The sequence below is a fragment of the Dipteris shenzhenensis genome, chromosome 13 (assembly GCF_047967505.1).
Source record: "Dipteris shenzhenensis isolate YYH24624 ecotype China chromosome 13, Dip_SZ_1.0, whole genome shotgun sequence".
In the NCBI taxonomy this organism is placed as follows: domain Eukaryota; kingdom Viridiplantae; phylum Streptophyta; class Polypodiopsida; order Gleicheniales; family Dipteridaceae; genus Dipteris; species Dipteris shenzhenensis.
The window spans coordinates 10290999-10316147 of record NC_141608.1 but is presented as its reverse complement, the minus strand read 5'-3'; the positions used below and the strand labels follow the sequence as shown (position 1 = coordinate 10316147).

Below are 25149 nucleotides of genomic sequence, written 5' to 3'. Positions count from 1 at the left end.
TCAGCCCTGCTCTCCTCCTTTTTTCTCCCTTGTACTACTAGTACAAAAGAAAGATGGTTCATTCTATATGTGCATTGATTACCATGCTCTAAATAAAATGACCATCAAAAATAGATTTCCTATTCCGCAGATTGATGATGCGCTGGATCAATTAAATGGAGCTTCAGTTTTCTGCAGGATAGACTTAAAGAGTGGCTATCACCAAGTGAGGATACAGCCTCAGAATGTGCATAAGACAGTGTTCCGCACTACTTTTGGGTTGTATGAATATTTGGTGATGCCTTTTGGATTGACTTATGCCCCAGCTACTTTCAATAGGATGATGGATCACATCTTATGACCCTACAAACAGTTCGCTGGTACCTTCTTCGATGACATCATTATATTTTCCAAGTCCGAAGAAGAGCACAAGAAACATCTTGCTACAATATTTCAAGAGCTGAGAAATCATCAGCTCTATGCAAATAGCAAGAAAAGGGAATTCTTCCTGGAGAAGATCCATTACTTGGGACATATAATATCAAAGATGGGATACGCATGGATCCGGCAAAGATCCAAGCCATTCAAGAATGGCCAGAGCTAAAAACTGTGCATGAAATCCAAAGTTTCCTAGGCTTGTGTTCTTACTACAGAAGATTTATCAAGCATTTTGCGGATATAGTCGCTCCACTCCAAGATCGTACTAAGAAAAATACAGCTTTCAGATGGGGAATTCCACAAAAGACAGCATTCACTACACTCAAAGAGAGGCTGACCACAAAGCCAATCTTGATAGTTCCAAACTTGTATAGTCATTTAATGTGGAGTGTAATGCTTGTGGGGAATGTGTTGGGGCTACATTGCATCAGAATGGTCATGTAGTGGCCTATTAGAGCAAGAGACTCCGAGATGTAGAGAGAGATCTGGGAATCTATGAGAAAGAGTTGCTAGCTGTAATTCATGCCATCCATACATGGAAGCATTATCTTTTGGGTGCAGATTTTACTGTTAAAACATATCACCAAAGTCTAAGATACTTTCTGACTCAGACAAAACTCTCCGAGAAGCATATGAAATGGGTAAACACGCTGTCAATGTATCATTTTCGTCACCAAGCTGTAAATATCCTAAGTCAAAGTATTGAGTTGACCATTTATTTGATCATAATTAAAGAGTTTTCCATTTGTGTTAATTATGGTCAAAGAGCTTTAAAGGTCAAAGAATTGACTATAGTCAAACATACTTGACTCTGGTCAAGTAAGCCCGATTTCGGTCAGGGAGACCGACAGGGTTAACTGCAGTTAACCAGAGAACCACAAAGCTGACTATGATCAGAGAGTGTTAACTTCGGTCAACGAGACTTGGCATGCGCCAAGAGGGTTAACTACAATTAACCGAGTTGTGCCAACTTCGGTTGGAGAGACTTGGTCATAATTAAGGTGCCTCGAACATTGGTCAAAGCCCCCTTAATTATGATCAAGAGCGTTGACTCCGGTCAACCAGAGAATATATATATATATTTGTTATGTGCGCACGTGTGTTTAGTGGGGACGCCCACAGTGACTAGGATTAGTCTAGAGTTTATTTTTCGCATGCGAAGCGCTAACAATTAATGGGTGCCATGGTTATGCGCTTTATTTAATAGTTGCAGGTATAAGGAAGGTTCTAGAATTGGGCATTGCAGAGCCTCGCGAGCCACTAGGAGTTATTCGCGTGACCAAGTGTTAAGAGCTGTTCTTTTTCAATACACAGTTTTGGAACAATGCATTTGATTTCTGAATACCTAGCCCTTTGTAAGTCCGGAGTAAGGATATGAGCTCAATATTTAAGGTTAATGGCAGGCATGGTGCTTCCCTGAATTTCAAGGATCTGACTGATTGCAGCACAATGCCATCTTTATCATCGGCAAAATCAGCAAGGAACTGCACCCCATTTCTGGTGGATCGTTACAACATTAAATCAAAATATTTTCTGAAATTGTCATAACATGATGGCCACTTCAGTCGTCAATAGTAATACAATGCAAATGCTGCAGCAACTCCAAATATATCATCACTAGCAAAAGTTTCTTCAGCATAGTCATCAGTATAAGGATCCCAAAAACACCTGCATGTCATTCGGAGGCCTTGCCCCCTCTTCTCACCAATAGCTGCCTGCACAACGATTTTATACCTCTCACATTCCATTTCTGCCAGAATTGTTTGCAAAAAAGTGTCAAGTACACGTATGATAATAACATCAAGATTGTATCATCAAAAGCCCTTTTTTTAAATGAACCATTAGTTCCTGTTTACTTCGTCCAAGAGACTCAAGCGTGTTACAGCTTATGGTCAATTGTATTACCTTTCAGCCGGTTCTTAATAGTATCACAGATATCTCTTGCCAATCCAGGAGCAGCTTCCCCGTCATAAATTAAACTGGAAAGTCTATCTTTCAAAACCATCCGGATGATGTCTTTTGCTCTACCAGGAAGGAAGTACCTCTTTGGTGTGTAGGCCAAATCGCTTTGAATGGTCACCTAGAATCAAACTATTGCCTGAATAAGGCCTCTCTCTCTCTCTCTCTCTCTCTCTCTCTCTTTGCACGACACTTATGAGCAGTCCCCATTCTATGCTATGCTATCATGCATTTAAGTCGATGTTTGAGAAGATCTCAATCACTAGAACAGGTTCGTTTTTGTAATCTCATATACTGAAGTGTCTGATTTGGACAGGTTTATGTGATACAGAAGCGGAAAAGAATTCTTTCTATGTTTCAGTAGGCTTGTACATTGTAGTCTAGACTCTTACAGGTTTCGTGTGGCTTTGCCGTCATTCCTTTCATATAAAAATTTCTTACATGGTATCGAGACCGTCAAAGGACTCCTTAAAAGAGCTCATGTGAGTAAGCCAAGTATTGGCTGAAGATTGCCTTAAAAAAGTGCTCTTCATCATTGTTGAGGGCCAGAGTTGGATCCACACCACAGTTGAAACAAGCCGTGCACAGGCAACAGCAGCCTGGTTGAAGGTAGGGGAGTCTGAAAGCATCACCCATGTACTTGTGGTGAAATCACCACAGCATGGGTATCCTTTCTACAGCCTAGTCACAGTTGCATATTTGAGGGCTGTATACTCTGTAGCAGCCCTTATGCTCAAGATAGAGGTGGCATTAGTAAGATGGCTGCCACCATGACGGCAGCATAGACCTGTGACATAGGCAGCACAAGCATGCAGCAGACAGAGCAGACCTTCCATTCATTCATGTTACGTTCCAGTTAGAAGGTAGCATGATCTCGGATGCGTTAGTGCCAGGAAGTCCTTACAGAGACCAATGCTAATGTATATAAATGTAAATAATTGATTGGTCAAGGATTTACCTGTCAACATCTTCGACGATCGGGGTCCAAGATGACTAGAAGGCTCTTAGGCCTCTGCACATTATTGTGGGTTAGTTCATTAACCATGCACCAAGGGGTACGTGCCTAAGGGCAAGAATAAGGTTAGTGAATAGTTGAAGATTCAAAGAGACTAAATTGATTAAATGCATTGGGAGGGATTAAGACTTGGCAAGCAGCAAAATTTAGCACGGAGCTTTCTAGGGACATGGGGCATTTTCTGCAAATGCTTCGTGGGAAACATGTGTGTGTATGTATAATTATACCACACCAACTGAGTGACGCCAGATGCACAGAATGATTTGGCTGGATGGAGAATACTCCCAAGCAACTATGAGCAATTTAGTAGAGGAAGAACCAGGTTCTTTACATGTGGTATCAAAGCACAGGGAAAAGAGTGAGGAGGGTTGGAACATCGATACATGAAGGCGATTTGGGATAGAAACGGTTGACATACAGATAACAAAAGAGATTTGAAGGCTCTCTTGCGACGGTGATCTGCATTGGGTATTGTTTATTTTGAATCAAGCCATGTGAGATTACAGTGTTGTATGCAGCAAGGTAGTTAAAGCCGAGTAAATTCTCCATAGGTCATATGGCTAAAGACTGCTACAAAAAGTAGAATGACATTATGAATGGAAAAATGCAGCAAGGCAATTATGCAAAGTCTCTCCATATTTTACACTCTTCATTACTAGAGACAAGACAAAGTCACATATCTATTGGACCCAATGTATATATTCAAAAATGTGTCTAAAAGTTTGTGGAAACGTATGATTGAGGATAGAGACACCCCAAAGGCACGAGCTGATTTGGAACTGATGAAAATAAAAAGAGCCTTCTGGACAAGAGAAAATTGTGTCGGCAAAGTGACTTTACCAAAGGCACCCTCGATTTTGAGAAAGGCATAGGAGACCTAGGTGAAGAGCATTATTGGGGATTTTGATGAGGGGCGGGAAAAATCACAAAAAGGCATCCATACCCTCTAGGTAGACCCTCTAGGGAAGATAAAGGGAAAGGTAGACCCTCTAGTAAAGATTTCGTGCCTAATAGGTAGACCCTCTGGGGAAGATAAAGGGAAAGCATAAAACCGGAGTCCGGCATCCAGTGTCCATATAATGGGAAGGAGTTAAGGCGTTGAGGCCTCCATGCACATTAGTGTGGGCTAGTTCATTAACCATGCACCTAGGGGTACAGGCCTAGGGGCAAGAATAGTCGAAGACCCAAAGTTCATTAACCATGCACCTAGGGATACGTGCCCAAGGACAAGAACACGGTTAGTGAAATAGTTGAAGTCCCAAAGGGGCTCAATAGATCAAAAGCATTTTGGGGGCGGGGATTAAGACTTACCAAATAGTTAAATTGAGCATGGAGCTCTCTAGGGACATGGGGCATTTTGTGCACACGCTTCGTGGGAAAAATGTGTATGTATGTATTATTGACGACTCAATATGAGTCAAGTGAAGCTTGCTACGTAGAGTGCTTTTGCTGGGTGGAGAATACCCCTCAGACACCTGCAAGCGGTCAGCAGAGGAAAAACTTGATTCTTTATCAATCAGGAGTATCAAGCATAAAGATAATGAGCAAGCTTACATAAGTTTCAAGCACGCAAAAATAAAACCCCCAAAAATATGTAGCTTAGTATCATGCACGCATCTAACAATCGTACTTAGGCCTGTGTATGTTACAAAGAATTGTCATGGTCACCTCTAGGTCCTTGACCTTGGCCTGTATTCTTCTGCTCTGTCGAGCGCGGTTTGCCCAGTAGCCTGTGCGGCGATCATGAGTGTGTGACTCTACGTGCACTGACTTGAGCCTGTAGTAGAAAGGAGGACAATTGGGTGATATGCTCTTGCCTCCATTGCAAAATGGTGCTAAGTACCTGAGGGAGTTGGACCATGGCATCCACTAGTTGGAGCTCCATATTGTCTGCCTTCAACAATTGCTCGACAGACATCCCGCTGTAGCCTCCAGGCGTTCGGTACTCAGGTACACTGCAAAAATGTAAGGCTTCTGTTAGCCTTGCTCATGGAGAGGAAGAGGAGCCAGTGACAAAGGAAGATGGCTGTTGAGCATGTACGGGGGTGGTGACTGTAGCCTGGGGGGCAAACGAGGTGGGAGGAACTGATTCTTCCCCGAGGTGGAGGCCAATATTAACGGTATGCCCCTCTTGAAACATGTCCACATCAATGGGGGCCTGAATTGTCGCCTTGCCTTTGGGTTGGCGGTTGGAGGCCTCGAGACGTCTCTGTCACTCCAAGAATTCCCGCAATTGGCGGTCTTCATATTGCTTCCTCAGTTTGCTTCCAAGTGGCTGTTGATCAGGGCTGCTTGATGAGGTCGTACTTGTATGAAGTCTGAGCCCTTTGGGGTCCGACATCACTGTCTCTTCTTCCATTGGAACTTCCCATGTGGCTTCTTTGTCGGCTAGCCGAAATCCGACTGGCGGCTGTTGTTTCGACATGTGGTAGATGACAGACGTATAGAGCATTGGATTGCTCAGGGCATCTCCATGTGTTTTTAGGTCTTCCCTCATCCGTGTGCAGAAATCATCCGCCCAGTTGTGACTTGCGGCTTTGCCAACATGACGAGTATGTTGCATTATAAACTGGTGGTGGTCCGTATGTTTGACCTGTGTCAACAACTGGAGCACTCTTGCCGATTTGTCTAGTTCTGGCATTGTGAGCTCTGAGAAGTTGATGCGGCCCATGCTTTTCTTTCTGTCGTAATTGCAGATTTTGCTATGGGGCTCGTCCACTTCTTCTTGTGCGTACACTTTTCCTAGACCACCAGTAGCCAAAGGCTGTACACACTACATGCACATTGAGGTGGTGGAAGTGGGGGGTCCCTGTTGCATCTCAAAGTATGCAGGCATGCAAATTTTTATTGTATGTGCGGATGAACTCCCCGAGCAGCTTCATATCAAGGTGGCAGGGCAGTCGGTCCGCTACTGACTTTAGACCTATCATTACCAAGGACGCTTATACCTCCGGATCCTTCAGCGCTTGGTGGGCTGCTGCGTATAAACATAGTTGGAGTGGATGGCGCAGCCGTTGAGTTGCTAGAGCCAGGCTTCGCTAAGCAGAGAATGAGCCAGTGTCCTAACGACCTTGTATTCTCCTTGCGTTGTGTTGGCGTGCGCTTCTTGGATGATCGAGAAGGCGGAGTGACAGCCACTATTGTTGGCTCTTGAATGGTCTGCTGAGTACTAATCTCCTCTTCAGTCTGCAGTTCAGCTGCAGGTATGTCAGAAGGCATCCGAATTGATACTAAGGGAGTGCTCTGGGACTCGGATGGACTGGTGGGCAATGGATTGGCAGGTGATGGATTCTGGGGGTGTAGGCCGAGTTCTCTCAAATTCAAAGAATTCGTTTTCGGGATCCATTGGGAAGGAGGACAATAGGTTGGTGGCAGTGTGGAAGGGAGCAAGAAGCTATAGAAAAAACTGACAAAGTCTGGCTGCTTTTGCTAAGGTGACGATTCGAGGGGATAAGGGGCCTTTTTGTAGTTTTCAGTATCCCACCGACCGGAGGAATAGCGTTATGGCGACGATCTGGCAGGATGGGAGTATAGTAACAATCCGGCGAGATATCTAAGATGACGAGTCGGAGGCTTCGGAGGCTTGCAAGATGGCACCAATCGGCGGGTTGGCGGTATGGTGACGATCCGGCGGGATGACAGTGTAAGGCGACGATCCGGCGGGATGACCCTATGGCTCTAACCAGAGGGATGGCAGGCTAAGGCACTGGGTCAGCAGGATATTTGGCTAAGGCAGTTGGGTACCAGTTAGGCTTGAAAATGGGAATTTTGACAATTGTCAAACGTGTTGAAGGGGTTGTTGCAAGAGGGTGCTGCCCAGGAGAGAGAACAGTTTATCTTGATTGTGATTAGGGCTAGGACTTCGAGCGAGATTGTGCTTGGAGTAATCTCCACTATACGGTAGGGACCCATGCCCCTATATTTAAGTTTGCTCTTGGTATTGCTGACTAGTTTGTCCCTTAGAACTAGTTAGGCACCTGGGTACCAGTTAGGCTTGAAAATGGGAATTTTGATAATTGTCAGACCTGTTGAAGGGGTTGTTGCAAGAGGGTGCTGCCTAGGAGGGAGAACGGTTTGCCTTGATTGTGATTAGGGCTAGGACTTCGATTGGAGTAATCTCCACTATGCGGTAGGGACCCATGCCCCTATATTTTAAGTTTGCGCTTGGTATTGCAGACAGTATAGAGGAGTCTTCAGGTTGCAGTCGAACCATTTTTTGCACCTTGCCTTCTCCACTCACAGACAATACGCTGCGCGCAATCTTGTCTCATCTAGCCGTTCAAGATCGGTTAAGCGCTCAGCTAAAGCATTTTCGATGAGCTTTTCCTTCACTGTGATGCGAAGGCTGGGCGCTACATACTCCATCGGCATAACAGCCTCCACCCCGAAGGCTAAGCTGAAGAGGATGCAGCTCGTCACCACTTTGTAAGACGTTCAGTAGGCTCACAGTGCTGTGATGAGTTTGTGCTTCCAGTCGGTACGACTGGCTTCAACTGTACAGGTTATAATCATGCAGCACATTTTGTTTGAGCTTTCGGCTAGGCCGTTTGCTCTAGGATAATGCAACGTGGATTTTCTATGTATTCGCTAGTCAGGATCACTATTGTTTCATTGAGGAAATGATCTCCTCGATCACTGACTAGTTCTAAGGGACATCCAAACCGCGTGACTACTCGTTCATATAAAAACTTAGCTGTGGACCGTGCATCATCTTTCTTTGTGGCTCGGCCCTCCACCGATTTGGTGGAATAATCGGTAGCCAGGATGATGTACTGGCTCCCGTTCCTTTAGCTACTAGGCTTATAGGACCAATAAAATCTATGCCCCATTTCTGAAAATGCTGATCTGTTAATATTCCCGTTAGGGGCATCATATCCGCCTTATGGGGAATTTTCACTCTTTGGCACGGATCGCTTGACCTTGTTCAATGCTTAGCAAATTGATGCTAGTGCTCTTGAGTGGGCTGGTCGGAGTCGCTAACCTCCTCAGGGGACAATCCTTGAATAAGTGTTATACTCCGCATCCATCACACAAGGGTGTGGGACCTGTTGAGGATAGGACCACTGGGGTGAGATCCCTGTAAGGACAATCCTTTAAAAAGAGCAGCCCTTGGCATGTAAAGCATGATACGGGAGGGTTCGCTGTGTCCTCGTATGGGCATTCACTTGCCTTGTGTGGACCTTGACATATATAGCATTAGATCAAGGACCTCCGTGCCAAGGAATTCATTCCCTTGCCCTCTGGGCCACGGGCACTATCTAATATACCGGGACATGCTAATCCTCATGTAAAAGGTAGTGACTTATGGTACCACTTCCTTCCTCGTAAGGCTGATAGTCAGGATGGTCGTGATCCTGCTCACGCTCCTATATTGCCCTGGATTGGCTAGAGGAGCTCCTTGTGCATTCATCAGGTTGGGTGGCGCCGTCAAGGCCAGTTGGAGCTTTGGTTGGTAGATTAGTTGGGAAGGGACCTTTGGAAATCAGCACTGAGAGGTGTCGTGGTTCCCCCAACTATAGTAGTGTGCACAATAGAGTGTTGGCCTTGCCCTGAGGCGAGGACACTCATTTGAGGGATGATTGCCATTGCATACCGTGCACCAAACATTATCTCTTTTAGGGAATAGGTAGGGGGTACTCGGTGCTTCCTTGGATGTTCCTAACCTCCACTGCTGGCCTAGCTGATTCAATCGATTAGAGGCCAACTCACCCATATCTAAACCTTAAGACTCTTTATCCTCCTCCTTGGTAGGCTACACGTTGGAAGACCTTACTGATTGTGAAACCTCGGACGGAGTTGTAGAATGTCCTTGATGTCTCTATCCATCATGTTGTCGCTTCTAGGGATGGCTACCTTGCTGCAAAGTTCAAAAGAAGTTGGGTTCATAACCATTAGATGGTCATGCAACTTTGGATCTGCCAATCCGATGAGGAATCATGGCAACAGTCACTCATCACTCATCCTCTCATGTGGTTCGCCGTGGGAATTGAGGTGTGAAACAATCAATACTAATCTCTGCCTTTTTTCGTCGAATCATGGGCACAATCACAGGTGATGGCATCAGATTTTCCTCCCAACCTATCTCATGGATTGCATGCACACACAAGATACGTAATTCATTTTTTCCATGCCTATCCACAAGCCCACAAATCCCTAAATGGTTCCCCCCTGCCACATGTCATCATTTTAGACCTTTAGCTTGGTACACTATTTACCCCTCTCTTGGGGCACAATTAAAACATTTGCCCCTTGGCATTCTTACACATTTAGGTGCACCTAGGCCTGAGCACTCAGAACCACCTAGTCGATGCCAATACACCCTCACCTAGGACCTTGGCAGTTACTTCCCTTGACCATTTAATTTACGCACATAAAATATTACAGAAGTCGGTCCTCTAAGGGAAAATGCCCACCGACCTTTCCGAGGTCATGCTATCTTGGCTAGAGCATAACATTCCTTCCCTCTTCAAGCATCAGCATCCTCGATGATGAAATCTGGGAACACTTTCCGTAACTGGTATACGGATTCCCAAGTAGCTTCTGATAGAGGTAGACCATGCCATGCAACCAACACCGTTGGTATCTTCCGATTGCGCACTTGCATTGTTCCTCGGTCCAGGATTCCTGTTGGTTTGCATCTTGCATTATCCTCTATCTCCTGAAACAAAACAACACCATCGATTAGTGAGTCACCTATATGCAAAAATTTCTTTAAACGAGAAACATGAAACACTGGGTGCACCTTACAATCCTGTGGCAATTCTAATTTATAGGCTACCTTGCCTATTCTTTTTAGAATTAACCATGGCCCAAAATATCGAGGTGATAACTTAGCACACTCTCCTGCAATCAAAGACTTAGAGTGCGAAGGAACTCTGAGAAAAACTTTTTCTCCTTCCTTAAATTCTCTAGCGGATCGGTTTTCATCCGCATATGCCTTAGCTCTATCCATAGCTTGGCGGATGTTAGCTCTCGCAAGTGCTAGCATCTCCCACATTTGAACCACAAAGTTCGCGGCACTAGGCACTTTCTGAGGTATTCCAACTAATGTTGGATTCGCTGGTCTATAACCATAGTTCAGCTCAAACGGACTGAACCCTGTAGAGGAATGTTTTCTATCATTGTAGGCAAACTCTAACAATGGCAACCATTCGTCCCAGGTATGTTGCCTCAATGACACATATGCTCTAAGCATATCCTCTAAAATTTGGTTGATTCTTTCTGTCTGACCATCCATTTCTGGATGATCCCCACTACTCATTCCCAACTCAGTCCTTAGTGTCTCAAATACCGCAGTCCAAAAATGACCGGTAAATTTGACATCTCTGTCTGACACTATGGATTTGGGTAATCCATGCAGACGAAATATATGTCTAATAAACAAATCTGCCACTTGCGGGGCACTAACAGATTCTCTAGTTGGAATGAAGTGAGCCATCTTGATAAGACGATCAACCACCACAAGGATAGAATCATATCCACCTTGTGTCATAGGCAAACCTACAATAAAGTCCATGGAAATGCTCTCCCACTTACTTAGTGGTATCTTCAAGGGTTATAAAAGTCCGGGTGGCTTCACCCGCTCTGCCTTACTTACCTGACACGAAAAACAACATGTCACATATTCATGAATATGCTTTTTCATCTTTGGCCAAAAGAAATCTCGCTTCACGAGATCATATGTCTTCTCGACTCCTGGATGTCCCGCACATGGACTATCGTGGCATTGTTGAATGACTCTCTGCCTGAGATCATTCTCATTAGGTACTACGACCTTGCCATTTCTTTTCAGCATACCATCCCTTATGGCATATCTTGCATAAGTTTGGCCTTTTCTGGATGCCAGGTCATCCTTTTCCCCGGGTTTTAACATATGAGCCTTAGGCCATAGGCTCTGGACGAACTCGTCCACCTTTTGAGTTTCTCTAATCTCGGTCATTAGAGCATTCTCTAACACCATGAAACTCGTGTTATGCATAATGCGTGACAACGCATCAGTAACTTTATTATCCTTTCCTCTTCGGTACCGAATCGTCAAGTTAAACTCCTGCATGAGTTTTGCCCACCTAGCTTGGCGGCCTCTCAAGTCAAGTTGTTTACAAAAATGTTTCAAAGTATCACGATCAACATCCATATAAACTCTGATCCATACAAATAATGTCTCCATGTTTTCAAAGCATGGACAACAGCATACAACTCTAATTCATGAGTTGGCCGATTTCGTTGAGCGGGAGAAAGCTTCTTGCTTTCAAAGGCTACTGGCCTTCCCTCTTGGAGGAGAACTGCTCCTACCGCAATGCCACTTGCATCGGTTTCAAGGAAAAACGGTTTCTGGGGATCAACTATTTTTAACACCGGTCCTATGACCACAGCTTGTTTTATGGTGTTAAAACTTCCTGTTGATTCTGTCCCCATATAAAAGGTACTTTATCTGAGGTCAGATCAGCCAATGGCGATACTATTTCGGAATATCCTTTGATATGCCTTCGATAAAATTGGACAAATCCCAAGAACGATCGCAAAGCGGTCAAACTCTGAGGGATTGGCCAAGTCAGTATCGCAGCCACTTTCTTTGGATCCATTTCTACCCCCTCATGAGTAATTATGAATCCTAAATATTCAAGTCTTACCATACACAATATAGTTTTCTTTTTATTTACATAAAGACTGGCTTTCCTCAAAGTACTGAACACTATTCTTAAGTGTTCATAATGCTCAGTAATACTCTTACTGAATACCAGAATATCGTCAATAAAGTGTACTACAAACTTTCCGATATACGGACGTAGTAAATCATTCATAAGCATGACGAATGTAGCTGGAGCATTGGTAAGTCCAAAGGGCATTACCAAAAACTCATAATGTCCAAACCTGCTTCTAAAAGCGGTTTTATGCACATCCTCAGCTCTAATACGGATCTGATGGTAGCCACACTTAAGATCTATCTTACTGAAAATTACGGCCCCATGTAATGCATCTAGCAAATCATCGATCCGAGCCATCGGATACCTGTGCTTAATAGTGATATTATTCAATGCTCTGTAATCCATACAGAGACGAAAAGTATCATCTTTCTTTTTCTTTAATATCACTGGCGAAGCAAAGGGTGAAAAACTGGATTGAATCTGCCCCAGCTTGAGGTATTCTTCCAGTTGTCTCCGCACCTCAGCTTCTTCTATAAAGCTTAATCTATAGGGAGGTCTATTTACAGGTTCTGCCCCCGAGATAAGCTCATTTGAGACCCCACAGCTGCGCCATCACCCGATAGCTGCGATGACGTCCGTGATCCAACGACTGCGCCATCACCTACGGTAGCTGCACTGCTCCTAATACGTAGCGCAATTCTGAAGGGCCAGGTTTCCAACTCCTGGCAATTCCACTCTTTCACGCTGCCCAGATAACCAGCAGCTTGGCTGTATCGTCGTCCTGAAGGTAACCACCCGTAATCGTTGCCTGATGCCAATGGACGAGACAACTAAACCCGTGACCACCTAATAGCACACGTCACTCGCCGTCACATGCCCAATACACCTTGCGCTCCCTTCATACGCAACTCGTATGAATCCCATTGTCCAGCCTGAGCGCTCTGATACCAAATGAAACAATCAATACTAATCTCTGCCTTTTTTCGTCGAATCACGGGCACAATCACAGGCGATGGCATCAGATTTTCCTCCCAACCTATCCCTCTTGGATTGCATGCACACACAAGATACGTAACTCATTTTTTTCATGCCTATCCACAAGCCCACAAATCCCTAGATGGTTCCCCCTTGCCACATGTCATCATTTTAGACCTTTAGCTTCGTACACCATTTACCCCTCTCTTGGGGCACAATTAAAACATTTGCCCCTTGGCATTCTTACACATTCAGGTGCACCTAGGCTTGAGCACTCAGAACCACCTAGTCGATGCCAATACACCCTCACCTAGGACCTTGGCAGTTACTTCCCTTGAGCATTTAAACATAAAATATTACAAAAGTCGGTCCTCTAAGGGAAAATGCCCACCGACCTTTCCGAGGTCATGCTATCTCGGCTAGAGCATAACAAGGTGTTTGATCCTAGTAATGTAGTCTCGAAGGGACTCATTCTCATTTTGTTTCACCTCATACAACTGATTAATCAGGCTCCACTTGTGACCACTGGGAGCGAACCCTATGATGAAGGCTTTTCACAATGCCTCCCAGTTGATTTTCTCCTCAGGGCTGAGGGCCCTTTACCATTGGCTGCCTTGCCATCCAGGCTGAGGCGTTAACCATTTCCAAATCTCCAAGAGCAGAAAATGCTTCGCATATTAGCTGAAACCACTCCACGTGGGAGACCGGATGTCCTTCTCCGAGGAATTCAGTTATCAGCTTAGATATGGTTATGGGTCAACTCCTAGAGGGATTGGTGTTCCCTGTATGTGGATACAGTTGGGGGTGGAGCGGCCCCTCTTCCTGGTGCGTCTACTAGGATAAGCATCACCTCATCCAATAGCACTGTTTGGGAAGCTTGAGGAGGCAGCACTATTGTGGGCCTAATAGGACGTAGAGGCCAACCCTGTCCTGGTAGCAAGGTCCATTGGTTCGCCGGTGCCGACGTTGGGATTGTAAAGCCTATTCGCCCGAACATTGGGGTTGTAACTGTGGGGGTAAATTGTCGAATTCTCTAAGGAAGCGGGTTACCAAGCATCTGCATGGACGCTCCTTGCATTGGTCTATAGTGTTGAACTTGGAAGGGCACATAGCCGGCCTAACGGCAAATGTTGGGGGCACTTGGAAGGTCAAGGGCTCATAAGGGGTTCCCTCTTGGAAGTCCAATGAGTTTCCAAGGGGTTCCCTCTTGGAAGGTCGAGGGCTCATAAGGGGTTCCCTCTTGGAAGTCCAATGAGTTTCCAAGCCCGGAGTTTTGTCTAGCGAAGTCTATCATCCACGGGTCCTCGTCTTCCTTGCGCTCTAGGTCATGGTGTCCAGTGAAGACGGTGGGTCCTCGGTCCACAAAAATGGCCTCAGTCCGTGCCCATGGCGCAAGGACTGGTTGTCGCTAGCCTTCCCTTTCCGTATGGCATACCGGCAAAAGGGTTCTCTATTTTTGTTGAATCTATTCGTCTGAACATGTTGGATATAGTTCCCCTTAATCTAGAGGCTACGGAAGGAGCAGGAGAATGAGGTAGAGCCATGCTTGTGTCAGGGGTTTCGGAGGCTCTCGAGCCAATCGGTTCTTGCATTGCCTCATTCAAGCTCTTGCCCTCGTCTGAACTGGAGGGATCACTACGTCGGGCCTGAATGAGAGCTGGGAATTGAATTCCCTATTGGATCTGAACCAAAACTAGGACGAGAGATGGGCTGCATGTAGTTCGAAATGCTGTCCTCAGGCTCAAGCTCGTTTGACAAAATTTTCTCCCGAACCTCAACTGCATGTATGAGATCCCTGCGAAGGCACACCCTACCTCAAATTCACTTCTGTATTTTTTATCAAAGAATTTGTTCCCAGAGCTATATGCCGCTGGATTGGAGGGTGAGCCTTATGGCACCGGTCAGCAGGATAGCAGATGACACGTGTCGGCGGGTTGGGTTGGGTTGATATGCCGTTGGGTCGGCAGGTTAGCATTACCAGACAGTGGGGTGGATAGTTAACAATTGGAGGGATAGCTCGCCCCAGAGGGATACTAGAATGGCACCGGTTGGAGAGATATGTGGTTATGCCACCAGATCAAGGCATGTCAGGCCGGTGGGATAGCATCTCCTGACAAATCATAATTAAGCCCGTGGTTTAGGTGACTAACATGTGTCGGTTGGTGGGATAGAGACCTAAGGCGACGGGTTTGTGGGATACCAAGCTATGGCGACGGTCGGCGGGATAGGAACTGTCTGGGAACACGTAGTGTCGCCGACTCTCTTCTGATGATTCCTAGTGGTTTTTCAAATTCTGTTCCAGGTTTGTGTGCATAGGGGGTTGCTAAGGACGTAAACTACCTACCACAAGCAAAAAACATCACATAACAATAACTTTTGGCACACAAACGAGTGATTTCTACAAGTTGAAGTGTCAAGCACACAAAACCACTTTGAAATTCCCCTCCAATCTTCATTTCAAGTGTTTTTAGTTGGATTTGACCCTACAACCAGCTTACGGATCATTCTAGCTACCTTCAAACATCAAGAAACAATAAAAAACAAGCTCAAATGCATGAAAGTGGCTTTATGCACAGGAAGTTGAAAAGCAAACTTTTCTACTCTTTTCCACTTCAAATCCACTCCTAATCTCAACTAGCAAAGCCTAAGATCATGTGCAATGGGTTGCTTACAGGAGGAAGCTAAACAAATGCAAAAGCATACCTCGTATCTCCCTAGAAACGGCGCCAAAGATGTGTGGTCTGACAGAGACACACATGTCGTGGGGAGGCTAGAAGTGTGCCGACGGAGCTTCTCACTCCCGTGCTACTCCTTGTGGGAGCCTTGCATAGTGAAGCCTTCACTCATGTCACTCAAGTGCCTACCGGATTGTTGCAATGGGGTTTCCACCGAGCAGAAGGAGGTGAGAAAGAGAGACGGAGGGGAAGGGAAGAAGGGAAGGGGATGGAGAAGGAGACGAAGGTGAAGGGGAATCATGGCAAACGCCAAAGGCAAACAAGAAGAACAAGCAAACCTCAATCTCAACACATGAGCAAGAAAAGAGCTTGTATTTCTCCAAGGTTGCATATAACAATGAAGAACAAAGTCAACTACTTGGCCTTTTATACAAGTCACGTTTTGAAAGGAGGGCCAACCCTATTCCTTGTACCACTCTCTCTCTTTTGTTACAACCACTTGGGCCCATATGATGCCAAGGCATATGCTGATTCTCACAACCTTCCCTCTGTCTTCAAATGGCTCGTGTTATCCTTGCCAATTTGGACGATCCCGTCGACTACTTTGAACCTGAGCCATTTTTGTCTCAAAACAAGTATAGTTTGGATGGGCTAGATCCGCCAACATGCTCAATGGTTGTTAACAACATTGGTTAGCCACAATGGGACAATGGTCCAATAAGATCCTTAGGAACTTGGAGTTGGCTCCCCATGCAAGCAGTGCTCTCTCAAGGTGGTTTACCTGGGTCATGGCGACAAAGGGGCGCATGCTTTCCCCATCAAGATGATCTCTCCGGCCTACAAGATAGACTGGGGATAGATGAATTGAGTGTCACCCGCCTCGACATTCAGGATTTGCCCCCCCCCTCACGTCAGTAACCTGAGTTCTCTCTCGAGAACAATGCTTGGGAGATAGTCCCCGGCATCAATGCTTGGATATCTGGGTAGCGCATTGCAATTTAGTAATGGGGGGGCAACAAACTCGGCCTACATTCAAGATTTGGCACGATATCATCTATATCCTATGAGCCACTTGGGAGCATTGTAAGGAGGATGTCTAGGAAGACCGCCAAAAGGCGACCGCATTTCTACAAGAAGGCATGGCCTGCAAGTATCTTTTACATTTTCACGATCGAGGAATTTGCTAGATGTATGGCCCTCCACCCTGGTTGTTGGCACCTGTTTTTGACATACTCTAGGCAGGGGATCCTAAAAAGCTGTTGGCATGTGTTTTTGCGGTATTCATTGGGATCCTAAGAAGCAGGCTGCATAGGAGCCAGCTGTTTTTCTGATTGGCCAAGTGCCCCCACAAATTAATGATGTGTATCATTTTCAAAGTTCTCTAATAGACAGCTCTTCTCTTTAGGAAATATTGCTTACAAACGCATGCAAAATTTTAGAAAATAGCTCATAAGGCATGTGAATTGCTCAAGTTCAACCATTGCACGCAAACCTACTAAAGATATTAGAAAATAGCTTATATTACTCACTTGTGTGCAATTCTTCTCTTCTTGTATTTCATGGAGTGTCTCAAGTCGCTCTGAACCCTTCTCATCCAATTTTTCTAATGTTTTATCCATGATGCACAACCCTGTCTCAAAAAATATTCCTACCTTCAAATATACCTTGTATAGCTGTGTTTCCAATTGCATCAACTTTTAGCTTGGTTGAAAATGGATTCCACTCCATGTAAGCTGATGTTAAGATAAGCAGTATAGTACACACACTACCAACAAACATTAATGTGCGTTTCAAAATAATTAATTATATGATATTCACAATGGAACAATTTGTTGCAATATATGAAGTGCATACTGAACATATACAACTCTCACCAACTATAGAACACTCACCTACTTGAGACCCTTTACTTATTCCTTACATCCAAATGCATTCGTTTGCCTATCTACTTAAGAAGAACCACAAAATCTTACTATATGGAACATCCAGCAACCACATTATCCTAGTGCAAAAGAGGCTTACATGATGGCCAAGTGATTCTAGCAATCTTATCAGTACGAATTGAAAATCTGTTTGGTCTTTCTGAGCTATGCCTTGCAAGTGTTATTTTCCTTCAATCGATACCTGTGAATTGTTTTCACCAAGTCATCAGAGAGAGATTCTGCAAAATACTATACTCGAAATTCCATGAACAAAACTTAGCCATACATCATTAAAATCCAGAGATATTAAGATAATTGAACATAAAGGCCAAAATCTTAGCAAAAGGTCCTGCCTAAGGTCGTCGGCACCAGTAAAGTTTGAAAAATGAATTGCAGGAAAACCTGAAGCCTCATAATCAACATGCATTGATCACCTTCTACAAAGGCATGCACGTTTTAGAATGAACACGACAATACAAAGAGATTTCTGATATGATAGCCCATATTGGCCAGAAAATCAACTGATACTTGGAGTTAATGTCTCCGAAAGACAATACTTTTGACATGCCAACGCATGCCCATTGCTTGTTGAATGTTTGCAAGCACTCAGCCTCTGGTTTAAACTGAGTGAACTTATCTGTTGTTTAGACACTGTTATCTTTTCCACTTATTCCTATGGTGGCTCTTGCAAATTGTCTTAACCTCCTCAGCCCATAAGGAAGACCCATGCCTTTAACTTTATCAGCCCAGATTTTGCCATTAATTAAGCCAAGTATGCCAAATGTGCCTTTGGCCAGAGGCAATTGGTCCCCATCATAAGAAGTCTGGTCCTAACCAAAAAAGAGAGCTCTCAGCCTGTTTTCCAGTCACCCATGTCTTAACTCATCTCCTATGAAAGGTCCCATCAATAGTCTGAATTGTAAAGCTCATACATCAACTGAGGCCAAAATGGAAGCGATGTTCTTTCATCAGCAGGGCCACATTCTAACCCCCTCTTCCTCCCCCATTTTGGAAAGAGGAATCATAATTATGCACTACTGTTCGCTCAAGTTTGCAACCCTTGCACCTGTAGCATTATACGGGAACCACGCTTAAGCACAAGCTTTCCTTCCATCCTCTTTTGAATTAAACTAGGAGATTTCAGCACCTAATCATTCTGTAGCTAAATTCAGCCGTGTCTGGATTCTTGAGGACTACCTTCTGATGTCGACAGACAAAACCAGAGTCCTTTAGAGCATTAATGAGAATTTCAGCCAAATAGAAACTAGACTTTCTCGTACCTCCGGTTCTTTAATTCTACCCTCAACCGTTTTCTTGCACAGATCTCTCCTTGCTGCTCATCGAATCTAACCATACAAATCTTCTCTCTAGTGTTTGTGCTGTACAAGGAGCATTAATGGGAATTTCAGCCAAATAGAGACTAGACTTTATCATACCTCCAGTTCTTTAATTCTACTCTCAACCCTTCTCTTTCAAGATCTCTCGAACCTTACCATACAAATCTTCTCTCCAATCTTGGTGTTGAACCTTGTACTGTTGCTACGTTCCCTCTCTTTCCTTTTCTTTATAAACAAATTGAACATTCAGTCAAACCTGCTTAACATTGCTACCGTTAACCCTGCGAGGAATAGGAGTAGATATGCTACTTATAAGCCCGGACTCCACCTAGCAAATTATGCATGATGAACAAGTAGCAATACCATCACGACCAGGGATTGGGGTTAGAACATCTCCTGCTAGGAGCATTCCTATCTGATTTGTAGTCCGTTCTTTCTCTTCTGATGCAGATCTTTCCTCCACACTAAGACTTCCCCTCTGATGGCCGCAATTTCCACCTTTAGCTTTGAAAGCAACAAGCAGACTTGAGATAGTTAAGCTCGGAGCAATGTATACAAAACTAGTTGAGAGCCCAAACATGAAGAGATACATTTTGGCCTGGAACAAAAAGGTTCGCATTGTAGCATGTGGGGACTAGCTCTGCGGAAACATGATGAAATGTAGAAAGATAACTTAAGCATGAGAGACACAAGAGATCTTCGTAACTATAGTACACTGCTTTATTCATACTGATGGCGTAAATGCCCTGACTACTGTTGTATTGCCAAATCAGCATACGAACTGACTGCGGAACTAACTACTACTGTACAGCTTCTTGCAGGGAGTAAATGGGCGCATGAACTGCACTGGAAAATCCTGTAAATTGGGCGACTGCCTGCCCCAAATGGGGGCTGGAATGCCCTTATATAAAGCTGGCCTCTGGCCGACCAGGCTGGTCAGTTTGACCGACCTGGCCAAGCCCACCTGGCCGACCACGTGGTCGGACCAGGCGACCATAGCTGAACCAACCAGACCAGCCTTCAAGGGCTGGTGTTGGCCCACCCAGCTGGGTCCCAAACAAGACTGCGGGGGGTCCAGCCAAGTCTCACTGCTACAACGGCTTGGACCCTTGTGCATGTGACATTTACCTCTACTGAACTTGTTGCTGGGTGGATACCTTGCAACCCTTTGCCCAGGCAACTCTGATTGCTCCGCCCTGACCTTCAACTGAACCCACGTAGCTCATACGGGTCATGGCATACGGGGACATAACTTAAGAGTGAATGTGTGTCACAATGCAGCTTGGTACAGGGCTGCTTGTGGCATTCCCTCCAACTTAACTTCTGGATGGAGGTAGCTGCTACTGAGGGAGTAACTTTTGCCAAGGGCATGTGATCATGATGACCACTAACTGTGGCACGAAACTTGACTGTCCTCCCAAGAACTAGGGAATAACAGTCTGGCACTCGTACTGAGCTGGCACCGCTCCAAGAGGCAAGGAATGAATGCTCTGCTGTGATAACACGGCGGCTCAATAAAAATTCCTGAGAACCGGTACTACCGTGAAGACTGGAAGCCGAACTGCTGAGGCCAGTCATCCCACATTCTACTACTGCAAACTCCTGATCCTTCGGTGGTATGGCACTATAATAGGCTCCTGGAAATATGAATTGCATGCTGTCCTCATCAACTACTGAGCACTGACTGGGCTGCTGATGCAAAGGCACTGCACTCTGGAAGGCTCATGGCATGAAACTGGCTACCAACTGCTGACATGCACCCTCCCCACTATGGAGGATCCACCGACATAGAAATGTTGGTGCTACTCTAGGAACAACTGGGGTGATGACTAAGCCACTTAGGCTAGGCAGCCAAAACTGAAAACTCCACAATATTCATATGCACTCTTGGGCACTGTGGTACTATTGTCTGCATGACTGCGGTGAGGGAAAGCCGGAATGCACCTGCCTCCTCTGCTAGCGTGATAATTGCGGAGGGTAAAAACTCTGCCACCATCCTGAAATCTGGTACTGTGGACGGAAATGTCTCCCGAAGAAACTGTAGAAACTGTAGATGTCTCTCTGAGACACTCCAAGAAAGATGGAATTGTGGATGTCTCTCCAAAAAAAGGCACTGCAAAGCACCCCTACAAGGAGGAGATTGTGCTGGATGCTCTCCGAAGGAACGAGTAGCTATCAGGCGCCCCTCTAATGAATCAACTGAATGGGATGCTTCCTAAAAGAACTGTGAGATGTCCATAACTGTTGAGAACACCTTTTCTACCATGAATGACTGGTATGCCTCTCAAAAGGAGTGAGAGATGGCTGGCATAGCTTCTTCCTAATGGGACAGTGGGATTGAGCATGTCCCCCTGAGGTGTTGAGGAAGTACTAAGGCTGATGAGCACACCTCTGATGAATCGACCGACCTGTTGTCATCACCAAGGGAACTACCGGTGTAGACACTGGTCCCTGCTCTTGTTGGTGGCTCACAATCTAATGGCTCTTTACTTTGAACATACAAGTCACTTCAATAAAATGACCATTCTTGAGGCCTAGAGCCCTCCTTGTAATGGAGCATTTCTCAGAATTTCCGAGAGGGAACATGTGCGTTTACCAAATACGTGATAAAGTGCCTTGTCTGAAGATTTTGACAATTCCAAAGGCTTTAAAGACGGTTTTAGAAGAATGCCGCTCAATAAAACAGCCGGTAAATTGAATAATCTTAAAGTTCTATATCGCCGCTCTTACTTGATGAGATTAGTAGTAGAGATGAAACAACAATATAATATTAGACTACTAGAGAATATCGAACGTGAGTTGCCTGCGTTGGACCACTATGTTTCTCATTCATCTCTCTCTCTCTCTCATCTTTGCTATAAATCTTGTCAAGTAGGAGCAGCAATATAGAACTTGTGCCAAGAGATTATTCGATTTACCAACCTTTCTGCCCATTTTCTTGAACAGACTATCATAGACTTCGTTTCTTGAGGATGTCAATCCCCACCAGAGCCATTGTCGTCCAAGATCATATCCCCCATCCTCAGTCGACTACCAAATTTAGTCCCCTAGCCAACACACAGAGGTTTCGAACTCTGACGAACAAATGACCGACTAGCTCATTCACAAGTATCTACCCTGGCTCTCATGTGCAAAGTTATGCTAGGCTATGTGTACCCTCTCACAAAAGCATCGTGGTATATTCTCAATTTGTTAGTCTCGTCTCCCACATCAGCCTTGAGTGTGAGTGCCTGCTTTAGTGGCTCCACACCTTAGCTTTTATTGTATTGGTTTTTCTTCACTCTCATAGACCCTTCAGTCTTTCGAAGACTTAAATAAACTTTATTTCTTTCCTTCAACGACTCAAAACATGCAGCTATGGAAACGTATCCCCAAAAGCTCATATGCAAAAGAAGTCGGCATAGCAGCTCTAAACTCCTAACTCCACTCAAATAAACCGTGTTGGTTGCATTTGGCTCCCCTTCATCCTAGTAGTTGGAAAGTCTTCTCAATGTCAAGGACTTTGATCACTGTGCCCTCTGAAATGATAAGAAATCAAGGCCTTTGATCTGGAATTGTGGGTGCAATTTGGTCCCACGGACCAAATGAACATGTGGTGGCCAGGCACACCCACACATATCTCCACACTTTTGTGTGCTTGATCGTGGATGCGGGACATCTCTCTCTCTCTCTCTCTCTCTCTCTCTTCAGAGTAGGGGTGAGACCGGCTGGGGTGACTGTCGCACTTGTTAGGCGTAGAGTTGTGACCAAGAGACAGCAGAGGATTGCATCTATAGGGAGTCGAAAACATTTTATGTTTGATTTCATCCTATCATTCCCTTGACCTTGACGCTGATGAGGACGATGATGAGGATGACTTTGTAGAGGACTACTCTCCCTGGATATGACTATGTATAGGATACAGTTTTTTTGGCTTTTGTATGGGTGTGGATGCTCGCTTAGTAGCTCCACCACTCCAGCTAGCTTGTATCAGGTTTCTCACAATCTCATAGACCCATCAATCTTCTGAAGACCTTGTCCATCATGTCTCTCGCTTTACTATTAACTCCTTATCCTTGTGTAAGTGCCTTCCGTGTCACCACCCTTCCCTTCCTTTTTCTCTTCTCTTCTTTGCTTGTGCCATTGGTGCCAATTTCTTATATCGAAACATTCCCATGTTCTATGATTTCCACTTAGATGTGTAATTGTGATTCTCATCCATGCTATTAATTGTGTTCCTCATCCATGCTTTCTTCCGCTTCTGCCGCCTGTGCACCCTCTTCTATATTCACCTTTTTCTTAGGATAAAATAAGTTAGACAATCCACAATAGGACGTGAAGATATATGTGAAGGAAAGTGTGCTTGGCTTGGAGGGTCATTCAGCACATGCATTAGCGTAGAGGATTATTGGAGAGATTCGATGGATGATAAGGACGGAGGGGTCGTTGCACTTGGCTCACCCAACCAATCACATAAGCGTGCCGAGTGCATTTTCTCAACACTTGCTGAAAAAGCACCATTCCAAAACAGCACGCAAGGCAATTTCATATAAACAAAAAAGACAAAGATGCTGTATGCGACCTACCGGAAATATGAAAGTGAAGCAAAGCACGAACCGCTACTTCGTGCTACGAATCGAAAGAGAGTAACGAGCACTCACCATTCATCTAATGGCTTTCGGGGTAGAACTGGAATGCCACTTGTGGTTTCTTAAGATTGCCTACCTGATGCTTGATGCGGAAAGGCGGAAGAATTCAGGGATTCGCAATAATGGGTTACTCATGTGTTTAAGCGAGGATTCAGTTGTAACTGAGAGCAAGGAAGTAAATTGCAATAATCTCTCTAAAATTGTTTTGAAATGGTTCAAACTTAGAATGAGTTGAATCGATGTATCTTGATTTGCATCGATGTATCTTGAAGCCATCAGAAGAAACGAAACTTACCACTGCGCAATTAGAGCTAAAGAGTTGCTCTATTGCCTCTACTTTTGATACATCATTCGACCTCTCCCTACCAAAAACGCATCCCTGTGTACCACGACGGCATTGCCAAATCAAACGGGGGAAAATCAGTTAAACTCCAAGTTCATAGAAAGTTTCATTGAGACCCTACAAGTTTGTGATATGCCCGTTCCAACTTCCCAACTACTTAAGGGGATTTTCACACCCGTCCTCTTGGCGTACCGAGTTAATTTAACACACAAGGTGGACTGGTGAATGTTTATAATAAATACTCCTAGGGCAATTGAACTTTTGGCTAAGGGGCCAGGTTAGATTTTTGGGTAGGGTTTTTGATTACATGGCCCGGCTGCTCGCAAACGCAGCCTTGGGCGCAACGATATGTAGGTCGCCCAACTTTTTATCCGCGTTTGAGCGTGACTCGATGCAAGTGGGCGAACATGTATGAAGGCCATTCTAAGCCGACATGCATTTTATTCGAGGAGACCCTGTCCGGTGATTTTCGAGCAGATGGCTGTGAAACCCCTTTAATCACGTTTCAAGTACCCTAGACCGCATCCATACCTATTCACCATCTATCAATACCCCTCTATTCTACCTTAAGGCGCACAGTTTTATTAGAGAGACTTTCAAGAAGACGAGTGTGAAACCCCCCTTAATCACCTTTCAAGTACCCTGTACCCATAAATGCATCCATACTTATTCATCATCCATAATGACCCTCTATTCTACTCTTAAGGTTTAGTTCATTTCTTAATCAAATCTTCAACATACTTCTTCATTTCTTTGTCTTTGATGTGTGGTCTTTCATTCCTTCAAAAGGCATAATGTCAAAGAAGACGAAGATTCAAGTGGTCGAAAGGATAGAGGAATCAAAGAACATAAACTAAGTGTGCCCTTTTCTTAGGTCCTTAGCTTCTACCAAAAATTGATTATACAACTAGAGGTGAAATTTTTCACAAGACTTAGTCTCACTCTTTTCTAGATATAAATATTTGTCAATATGGACATTTCCCCTAAAGGAGACCATATTGACAAACAATCATCTCTAAAAAAGAGCATAGTTATGTTTTGTCTAAAAGTCTCTAAAACATAGATAAAAGCATGTACTCTTTTATAGAGATAATGTTTTTGGATGTGTTTGTGAGTACGGCCCTTAAGGGGTCCCCTTTAGGAGCAAGGGCCATATTGGCAAACATATTGACCTTGGTGCTCTAGCTACTTGAAGGCACACATGGTTTGTGCTATATATCACAGATAGTTTGA

At 44.6% G+C, this 25149-nt stretch overlaps 1 protein-coding gene across 3 annotated transcripts; it reads right to left on the bottom strand.

The window, feature by feature from the left end:
• Window positions 1-1823: 1823 nt before the first annotated feature.
• LOC147895007 (uncharacterized) lies at window positions 1824-24103 on the bottom strand. Of its 3 annotated transcripts, none has more exons than XM_087384159.1 (6): window positions 24038-24103; window positions 23869-23952; window positions 17709-17810; window positions 17216-17359; window positions 2323-2497; window positions 1824-2167 (listed from the first exon to the last, which is right to left on the bottom strand). In XM_087384159.1, exons 4-6 carry the CDS (start codon window positions 17303-17305, stop codon window positions 1986-1988), a joined length of 447 nt encoding a protein of 148 aa, XP_087240285.1. In that variant the 5' UTR covers window positions 17306-17359; window positions 17709-17810; window positions 23869-23952; window positions 24038-24103; the 3' UTR covers window positions 1824-1985. The 3 variants fall into 3 exon arrangements, with proteins under 3 accessions (XP_087240285.1, XP_087240283.1, XP_087240282.1); XM_087384157.1 differs by lacking the exon at window positions 24038-24103 and adding an exon at window positions 23586-23655 and having other exon boundaries at window positions 23869-24026; XM_087384156.1 differs by lacking the exon at window positions 24038-24103 and having other exon boundaries at window positions 23869-24026.
• Window positions 24104-25149: the final 1046 nt, after the last annotated feature.

Bases quoted from the DNA above. Each gene is read 5' to 3' on its own strand.
- LOC147895007 (XM_087384159.1), bottom strand. From the start codon at position 17,305: ATGGATAAAACATTAGAAAAATTGGATGAGAAGGGTTCAGAGCGACTT. The intron at 2,498-17,215 runs GTGAGTAATATA...GTTTGATTCTAG, and splicing joins AAGAGAAGAATTGCACACAA to GTGACCATTCAAAGCGATTT. The intron at 2,168-2,322 runs GTAATACAATTG...CAATTCTGGCAG, and splicing joins TATTAAGAACCGGCTGAAAG to AAATGGAATGTGAGAGGTAT.